Source organism: Mus caroli, chromosome 12 (assembly GCF_900094665.2).
Source record: "Mus caroli chromosome 12, CAROLI_EIJ_v1.1, whole genome shotgun sequence".
NCBI classification, from domain to species: Eukaryota; Metazoa; Chordata; class Mammalia; order Rodentia; family Muridae; genus Mus; species Mus caroli.
This window is the reverse complement of record NC_034581.1, coordinates 59913151-59923560: the sequence shown is the minus strand read 5'-3', so window position 1 is coordinate 59923560 and position 10410 is coordinate 59913151. Positions and strand designations below refer to the sequence as shown.

At 39.5% G+C, this 10410-nt stretch overlaps 1 protein-coding gene across 4 annotated transcripts in view; it reads right to left on the bottom strand.

The window, feature by feature from the left end:
- The window catches only part of Togaram1 (TOG array regulator of axonemal microtubules 1), a 59928-nt gene that overhangs the window by 19613 nt on the left and 29905 nt on the right, over window positions 1-10410 (bottom strand). For all 4 annotated transcript variants that reach the window (XM_021179077.2, XM_021179079.1, XM_029484612.1 and 1 more), the window contains 3 exons: window positions 9658-9833; window positions 8296-8449; window positions 2886-3039 (listed from right to left, as the gene is read on the bottom strand). In XM_021179077.2, coding sequence (XP_021034736.1) covers window positions 2886-3039; window positions 8296-8449; window positions 9658-9833 — 484 coding nt within the window. The remainder of the gene's footprint in view (window positions 1-2885; window positions 3040-8295; window positions 8450-9657; window positions 9834-10410) is intronic.

Sequence of the window (10410 nt, the reverse complement as noted above, 5' to 3'; positions counted from 1 at the left end):
AAAAAAAAAAAACAAACTCTGACTCTCCTTTTTGCAGAGCAGGTACTTTATCCACTGAACCATTTCCTCAATCTATGTTTTCAGTTTTTATTAACTTTTTTCCTTTTATACATCTTCAGATTTTTTTTTGTTGTTGTTGTTTTTGTTTTTTTTTCGAGACAGGGTTTCTCTGTGTAGCCCTGGCTGTCCTGGAACTCACTCTGTAGACCAGGCTGGCCTCGAACTCATAAATCCACTTGCCTCTGCCTCCCAAGTGCTGGGATTAAAGGCGTGTGCCACCACGCCCAGCCTCAGATTTTTTTACTCTTTTCTTCTACCATGTCTAGTAATCAGTTAATCCCATTCACTATATCTGTCATCTCAAAAAGTAAAATTTCCATCTGTACATATTTTTGTTTTTTATAAATACTTTAAATCTTTAGCTTCACACACGGAATACAGTTATAATTATAGATATGTGTTTGTTAAATTTATTATGTGTCATTTTCATATTAATTAAAACTGTTTGTTTTATATCTTCTTAGACCTATATTTTCCTTCTGTGTTTTTTCAAGCTTTACAGCCCTAAGGCTCAGGGAGCACTGTGGAAGAGGGAATAAGACAAAATATCTGTATGAGCCAGAGGATCAAGAAGTTTGCTGAGTGATTATGTCTCACAGGAATGTCAGAAGCTGTACCCAGAAAGTATCACTGACATGAAACTTTCTAAACAGGAGCTGAAGAAAGGCAGCAAGAAGAGATAAGAACAGATATGTTAGGTCTCAGGCTCCCAGTCTGCCTAGAAGTCAGCTCAAGCTGAACTCTACTCATCCTATTTACTTCCCTGAGTTGCCTCCATGCACTTTCTCACTATGCTCTCTTGCGCTCTCTCTGCTCTTCCACGTCCTGAGTCCTGGCTATGTCCAGTCTGCTTTCTTTTCTCTCTGGGCTCTTTCAGATGCTTCTCGATCTTTACTCTCTCTTATCCACAATAAGAACCGTCTCCAAATAGAGTGGTTCTGTCAACAGTTTCCTTTACTGTGCTCCCTTGCAAACACTAAGGTGGATGGGGAAAAAGCCACGGAGTCCAGAAGAGGGTATCAGATACCATCAAGCTGTAGTTATAGATGACTGTGAGCCACCACATGTACACTGGGAATCATAATCAAGTGCTCTGCAATGGCAACAAGTGTTCTAAATCACTGAGCCATCTCCAGCCTTAGAGAGTGTCTTAGTCAGAGTTTCTATTCCTGCACAAACATCATGACCAAGAAGCAAGTTGGGGAGGAAAGGGTTTATTCAGCTTACACTTCCACATTGCTGTTCATCACCAAAGAAGTCAGGACTGGAACTCAAGCAAGTCAGGAAGCAGGAACTGATGCAGAGGTCATGGAGGGATGTTCCTTACTGGTTTGCTTCCCCTGGCTTGCTCAGCCTGCTCTCTTATAGAACCCAAGACTACCAGCCCAGAGATGGTCCCAACCCACAAGGGGCCTTTCCCCCTTGATCACTAATTGAGAAAATGCCTTACAGTTGGATCTCATGGAGTCATTTCCCCAACTGAAGCTCCTTTCTCTGTGATAACTCCAGCTGTGTCAAGTTGACACAAAACTGGCCAGTACAGAGAGTTTTAAATTCATATATTCTATGTAAAGACATATTCTATTGTCTTGTGGTTTTAAGAGGTAAGGGGACGACAAGGTAGCCCATGGTGCCTCAAACACGTTATACAGTAGACTCTGGCTGTGAACTTCCAACCTTCCTGATGCCACTTCCCAGATGCTCTGATTATAAGTGTATGCCATCTCTCGCTCTCTAATATACACCAGCAGAGTTGAGAACTCACAATAGAGACAAGACATCGGCCATCTAAAATATATACCCTCTGGTGATTTACAGAAAATAGTTGCCAAGGAAAGACCATCCCTGACATATAGAATGACTGTAGCTTTGAGAACACCAGAGGACTGAATTCTATAGTATTCTTAAAACAAAATAAAAGAATCAGAAAGCACTACAGCAGGAAGAGAACCAACAAGCTGATATTTCTAAGACAAAATGAATTTACTAAGACAAGACAACAACAACAAAAAAGATAGTGTAGATTTAACAAAATAGTGACTTTAGTTTTAGTGCATGAGTCCTAACTGAAAGACAATTAAAGAAGGTTAAGAAGTGAACAGGAGGTGAAACTGTAGAGATGATGAGTCACTTTTGTGAGAACGTTCAGTTTAAAGGGGAGAGGAAGAAATGGGCAAATGTATACAGCTTACTAAGATTTTAAATAGACATACATTATACCACACTTTATTTTTGTGTGTAACCAGTGAGTAACTCCCCAAGCTCAACGGCACAGTTGTTGTTGATGGACTTAGTCTGGCAGAGGAGGAGGAAGAGGAGGAGGAAGAGGAGGCTTGGAATTGGACTGCAAGATACTTGAGGAAATCCAGGAGAATAAGGGGGAAAAATGCCACCAGATGCTCCAGCTGAAACCCTGACAAGTATTTACAGAATTTGGGATGTTTTTCCCCAAGACAGGGTTTCACTGTCTTGACTTGGCCCAGCTGTCCTAGAACTCACTCTTGAGACCAGGCTGTCCTGGAACTCAGTGATCCACATGCTTCTGCCTGAGTGCTGGGATTAAAATCCTGATCCTGTAGTTGTTTCTAAAACTGCTTGTTATACATTATATTTCAAGTTAATTATGAGATATATACAGTCCAATATCAAAGGTTTAATATAACATAATGAAGCTAAACTATGCCCTTATGATATATAAGTTAAAACATAACTGCTAATACATCTGAGCCAGAGGTAGCTAGATTATTAATTTCAAGACACTCAGATGCCTAAGAACTAATCTTGAATGACACTATGAAGAGTATCAGGAAGGGTTGTTAACTTACCAGTCCTCATCGGCTAAAAGCCGTAAGGCTTCTGTAAGTGCTATCTCTGGTTTGGAAAATGGCCGTAGTTCTAATGAATCCATTATCTCTGGACTGTGAGTGACAGAAGATATTCGTTCTTTATATTGTGGAATGACTCCAGAAGATGATTCATCTAAAACAAAACATTAAATAAGGCAAGAACAAACCTTTACATAAAGGATACAAGCATATTCAATATAGGTGTTATATGAGTATTTTCTCATATAATATGCATAAGTTTATTATCTAAATAGACAAACCAAAACTTTGTAGTAAGTCTAATTCACATGTACTTAAAAGTTTATCTTTTATATTAATTTTTTTCCATAGAAAACAATAGCTGTATAAAGTACAAGTTACAGGAAAACACTGAAATATACCAATTAGAATATTTGAGTAAACAAGACTGACTATTTGAAGAACTAAAACTGACCCTGAACAATTGAGTTGCAACCCTAACAACATATACAGAGTAGTACACATTCACAATTATTAACATATTCAATGTAATAAAAATGTTTCTAACCCTGAACCACAGCCAACCTAGGATTTTTGTTGTTGTCGTTGTTTTGGGTTTGATTTTTTTAGGAGCTATTATAAATCTTGATACCAATCACGCTTGATCCATTATTTACTCTACACAGTGAGTTCATTAAAGCAGCCCTTCACAGAAACAGAGTTCTCACGCTGTCTTCAATGACTCTGAGGCCATACATGCATCTGTACCACACTGTGACTATGAGCAGCCTTCTCCAGGACTATCTACTCCAGCTTCTGTCCCCCTCCCAGAACAGAGCCATCTCCTGTTGGGGTGATTTTTGGTCTTGGGACTTGCTCTTAGGAGTCTGTCACTTTTCCACTCTGATGGATGCATGCTAAGAGGACAAAAGCTGTGTGACTGAGGCTGAGATATCTAAAAAACTATAGTTTTAAGAACAAAAGGAGAGGAATAGAGTCCAGGAAATAGTCAAACTCAGGGCTGAAATCAGCCAAACAGAAACAAAGAGAACTATATAAACTATCAACAAAATCAGGAGCTGGTTCTTTGAGAAAAGCAACAAGATAGATAAACCTTTAGCCAAACTAGCCAGAGGGCACAGAAACAATTTGTTCCAAATTAACAAAATCAGAAATGAAAATGGAGACATAACAACAGAAACAATAAATTCAAAAAATCACACGCCTTTAATCCCAGCACTTGGGAGCCAAAGGCAGGCGGATTTCTGAGTTCGAGGCCAGCCTGGTCTACAAAGTGAGCTCCAGGACAGCCAGGGCTATACAGAGAACCCTGTCTCGGGGAAAAAAAAAATCATCAAAAGCCTATACTCAACAAAACTGCAAAATCTAGATGAAACGGATTTCTAGACAGACACCAGGTACCAAAGTTAAATCAGGATCAGATAAACCATCTAAACAGTCCCAAAACCCCCAAGGAAATAGAAGCACTCATTAAATGTCTCCCTACAAAAAAAAAGCCCAGAACCAGATGGTTTAAGTGTGGAATTCTATCAGACCTTCAAAGAAGACCTAATACCAATCAATACTCCTCAAACTATTCCACAAAATAGAAACAGAAGGAACACTACCTAATTCATTCTATGAAGCCATAGTTATGCTGATACCTAAAGCACACAAGGACCCAACAAAAAAAGAGAACGTCAGACCAATTTTGCTCATTAATATTGACACAAAAATACTCTATAAAATTCTCACAAATTAGTTTTAAACTTCTCACAAATTAGTCCAAGAACACAGCAAAACCATCATTTACCACAACCAAGTAGGCTTTATCTCAGGAATGCAAGGTTGGTTCAAGAGGTTTGGGAGAGGGAACTTGTAGTGTTCATCTTCAGCAGAAAGACAGGACATCAAGTGGAGGCATGGAGTGGCCATCCCAGTCAAAAACTCTGACCCAGAATTGGTCCTATCTAAAATAACTGCAGGCCTGTCTTCTTGCTGGAGGTGGGCTCTATAAGTTCCCTCTTCCTACTGTTGGGCACTTCATCTAAGGTCCCTCCATTTGAGTCCTCAGAGTCTCTCACCTCCTAGGTTTCTGGTACATTCAAGGGAAGGTCACAAAAAGAGACCTATCGTGACTGCCCTTTGAAAGACTCAACAAGCAACTGAAAGAGTCACATGCAGATATTTGCACCCAATCAATGGACAGAAGCTGCTGACTCCTGTTTTTGAATTAGGGAAGGCTGAAAGAAACTGAGGAGGAGGGCGGCCCTGTAGGAGGACCACCAGTCTCAATCTGTACCCCGAGATTTCTCAAACACTGGACCACCAAATAGACAGCATACACCAGCTGATATGAGGCCCCCAGCACACATACAGTAGAGGAATGCCAGGTCTGTGTTCAATCAGAGATGATGCACCTAACCCTCAAGAGACTGGAGTCCCCAGGGAGTTTAGAGGTCACGTGGGGTGGGGGGTTGGGGACATCCACAAGGAGACAGGGGGTGGGGAGGAGGTATGGGGATGTAGAACAGTTGGAGGGTGTATGGGGGGGGGTAAAATATGGAGTGTAAAAAATAAATTAGTTAAAAAAAAAAAAAAAAAAAGAACTGCAGGGACAAAAATGGAGAGAAGACTGAGGGAAAGGAGGTCCAGGACTAAATTGGGATCCAGCTCAAGGGGAGGCTAAAGGCCTGACACTACTATTGATGCTATGGTATGCTTAGAAACAGGAGTCTTACATGGCTGCCCTCTGAGAGGCCCAACAAGCAGGTGAAAGAGTCAAATGTAGAAACCTATGGACAGAAGCTGAAGACCTCTGGGGTTGAATTGGGAAAGGCTGGAAGAAGCTGAGGAGGGTGACCCCATAAGAAGACCAGCAGTCTCAACTAACCTGGACTCCTGCCCGAGATCTCTCAGACACTGAGTCAGCAACCAGGCAGCATACACCAGCTGACATGAGGCCGCCAACACATATACAGCAGCAGACTGCCTGGTCTGGCCTCAGTGAGAGAAGATGCACCTAACATTTGAGAGACTTGAAGCTCCAGGGAATGGGGAGGTCTGGTGGGGTGAGGGTGGGGATATCCTCTTGGAGATGGGGGTTGGGGGAGGGTGGGGAGTAATGGGATGAGGAATAGTTGGAGGGCGGACCAGGAGAAAGATAATGACTGAATTGTAAAAAAAAAAATTAAAGAATAATAACAAAAAAAGGGAAAAAGTTAATCAATGTGGTCTAATTTCTAAAAACTGTTTATATATATACTTACTTTACTACATAGCTATTAATTTAAAAAGAAAGACCATTGATCTTTATAGAGGCAATTATAACAATACAGACTTTATCTATTGACATATAATATTTTCATTAATTTATCCTTTGACAACTTTACACATGGATGTAAAATATTGTGTTAACACAATTCACCCACCCTCGGTTCTCCCCCTAACTACACTCTATTAATAAGTATATAATGAGTATTATAAATCTGAAGTCCGTGTGGAGCAATATGAAGGGTGCTTCTTCCATAATCAGGTATTTACTAGACATTTTCAAGGCACTCTCTAAGACACTGGGAAAACACTGTCTCTCAGCAATGCCCTGAGAGCACTGCACAATATAAGGTTATGTATTGGAAGGGGGGAAAAAAAGCTAAACGAACCAAGAATGGGCTTTTGTGAGGAAAAAAAAAAAAAAAGAAATCAATTGGTTCTCTTTTCATGTAATAATTTTAAAAAAGAAATTATTAGGTACTAGAAAATAATTATCATAAAAGATTATTAACCATGATATTTGTGAGGAAATCTTGTAATCACAAGAATAAGAACTTTCACTTGATGCTGTTCACTAATTATACATACAAATCCTTCAAAAACTGAAATCTAAAGCAACAATGTATTAGCCCTACTTTAGTGCCTTCTTTATTATAGACCTTTATAAATGTCTCACAGATTCTTTGTTTCTTTAGATTTAGTTCATCTGGTGTATTACATGAGTCTCTGTGGGTGTCTGTAGACGCCAAGAAAAAACAAAGGTGGTTGGAGGCCACTCAACACAGGTGCTGAGGAGTGGTATCTCACATGGTAGGAAGATGATGCCAAACAAAGAAAAAATAAACCCACTGCAATAAGCTTTTCTGGCTCAGAACTACTTTTCATTAGGTGTCATGAATGTTTACACACACACACACACACACACACACACACCCCTAGCTTTGCAGTATTATAACCCCAGAAAGAACTGTATATAAACCAGGGCAGGACACGGTTAGAATCTCAGTACTTGGGAGGTAGAGACAGAATGATCTGGAGTCATCTGAGGCTACATAGTGCATTTAAGGCAAGCCTTTGAGACATAAAATCTTATCTTAAAAACACTACCACTCATGCTCCAGTGGGTAGCCCTAATCTTATGCACATATGGGCCAATAATATGTGCATAATAGGACTTTATGGATCAACGAAAAGAACATGCAGTTGTGTAGTATACCCAAAATCTATTCATTAGTCTTAAAGACACCCCAGGAGATGGCTCAGCCATTAAATGCTTGACACATAAACATTATTTCTATCCCTAAGATCCCTGTAAAAAGATGGGCATGGCAACACAACCTCTAATCTCAGCAGATGGAAGCAGAGAGGGAAAGATCCCTGCAGCTTGTAGCCAGCAAGTCTGGTTGATTTTGCAAGCTCCAGGTTTAGTGAGAGACTCCAACTCAAAAAATAAAGCAGAAGACTTAGATGCCAACCTAGGGCTTCCACAAATGCACACACAAGAAAATGCATGAATACAAACAAGTAAGTGCACACAGCCAAACATGGACAGGGGCACGCACACACACAAGCATGTGAGCACACACGGCCACACCTCAGGAAACATGGCACTTACTCTTGCCTATGTGTAGAACATTGTAGTACTCAAGGACAAACTGAACAGATCGATAGTGACTTACATTTTTAATTACATTTATTTGTATGTGTGCATGCCACATTGCACTTATGAAGGGCAAGGGATTACTTGTGAGAGGCAGTTGTCACCTTTTACCATGTGCTTCCTAGTATTCAAATGTAGGTTCAGGTTTGGCAACAAGTGCTTTTACCCTATGAGCTAGCCTACCAGCCCTAGCCTGATTTGTTCTGGTAATGATCTAACACAAACTAACTTCACTATCTCAACTACTGTAACTATAACAACAGAATAGCACCTTTTACTGAAAAGGGAATAATTCCAGTGAGAACAGAAGGGATTGTTGAGTCAATCTGGATCTAAAAACAATTCAATAGTTTCATATGCTGAACTAAACTGAAGCTGTTCCCTGGTCTTAAAGCTAGGCAAAGGCAGAAGCAAACCATGAGAAGCTGCATGCATATACTGCTCCGTGGTGACCTGTTGCAACCACTGTATTTAACAAGCATTCACAAAACAACTTACTCTCGGATGTCATTTTCTCGGTTCCTAGATGTTTTATTCGTTCCCAGGGATTCGTCTCTTTCCGTTCACAATCTTTAGCATCAAAAAGTTCTTTTTCTTCCTTTCTCTTTTGTCTCATTTTTTCATAAGTAGATTTTGCAATAGAAACTTTAGTCTGCATGAAAAAGTTGAAATATCTGAAATTACTTGGGAAGCTTGACTTTTTAAATATCTATCTCAGAAAAGTGTATGTGTGTATGCATGTGTGCAGGCACGGTGAGAAAGAGCAAGTGAACAGGAGAAATACATAAGCACATTAAATAAAAGCAATAGAAAACAAACTATACTGTTTTGAGACAGGATCTCATGTAGCCCAGGTTGGCTTTTCCCTCTCTATGCAGTCCGAACACTTTGAACTCATGATTTTCCTGCCTCTTTCTCCTAACATGCTAAGATTATAGGTATACATTATTGATCCTGGACCAACCACGTGTTTTTAAATCCTTATTTTAGAACTAAGATCTGACAGAATTATATAGTACTAATATTTAATTAAGTTCCTGCTTAAGGATATCAATCTTTCAGTGTTTGAAGATACTCCATAAACTGTTGAATATATATATGTGCACAACCATATTATATAAACCATGAGTACAGCATAAAAGCATACTATATGCCAGAAATTTAAGTGATTAAAAATCAGAAATTTCAATTACCTAAAATATTAAAAATATAAATCATAGGGCTGGGGAGACAGTTCTGTTTATAAAAAGTATATTCACTGTTCAAGTTTGCCGAACTTAAAAATGTAGAACACAAATAAAGCCTAGTATAGTGGTATACTTCTCGTTCTTCTACAAGGTGGGAGATGGAAACAGTAGAATTCCCAGAAAGCTTGTGTAGCAACTAGCCTGACTTATACAGTATAGTGATGGAGATGTTTCCTCAAACAAGGTGCAAGTTGTGGACACACAGAGTTGTTTTCACTTTTACACAAACACCCACATTCCCCCCCACATACATGCACTCCAACACACACACCCATACACAAATACACATGATGCAGGAACACATAGACAAGTTCAAAAGAAAAGTAAAGTTGTTAATTAAAAGAAGTTTGCCAGCTGGGCAGTGGTGGCGCATGCCTTTAATCCCAGCACTTGGTAGGCAGAGGCAGGTGGATTTCTGAGTTCAAGGCCAGCCTGGTCTACAGAGTAAGTTCCAGGACAGCCAGTGCCACACAGAGATACCCCATCTCGAAAAACAAAACAAAACAAACAAACAAACAAACAAAAAACCAACAAAAAAAGAAGTTTGCCACCCCACATCTTATATAAAATACATTTTGAGATATTATAGCTAAAGATTAATAGATAACCTTACATCTTTGTCATTTTCAACATCAGGATATAGTGGAGTATTATGCTGGACTGCTCTTCCATAAACCCCTGATGGTGGTTCAATGCTTGGTTTCACTGAAAACGTGTCCTCACTTTCCACAGAGGATATTACTGGCTGGCTGCAAGTTGTTGGTGGTGAATTTGGATTTCCAAATACACCTGCAATCAAACAGTTATTGGTTATGTAATGGCACTGTGGATAACCAATTTTAATATCACGTATTTTATTTAAGAAAAACAATACATTGTCAAACACGTGTTAATTAACCATGAAATAAACAAACAAATATCCTAATCAGACAAGAAGATAGTGGTTTCTGAAAATATAAGTGAAAATCACATATTTAAGTGCGGTTCATGGGAAGACTGCTATAACTATACATTTAAGATGACTTCTATACGCATAACTTTGAACTGGGATTTGTTTAGATACACAAAAAAGAAAGAAAAGCATAAATTTTGAAGTAGATAAAGTTTTATGGAATGTTTGACCAAAAAAAAAAAAAAAAAAAAACCCAAAAAAACCCCCCAAACCACAAAAAGCCTATGTCTAAGGTATAGCAGTGTGAGTAAAAATGACCCCCAAAGGCTTTGGTCACTCGGGAGGGCGCAATTTGAAAAGATGGAACTATGGCTTCTTTGGAGGAAGAGTGTCCCTGAGAGTCTGCACTGAGCTGAGAGTCTGCACTGAGCTGAGAGTCTGCACTGAGCTGAGAGTCTGCACTGAGCTGAGAGT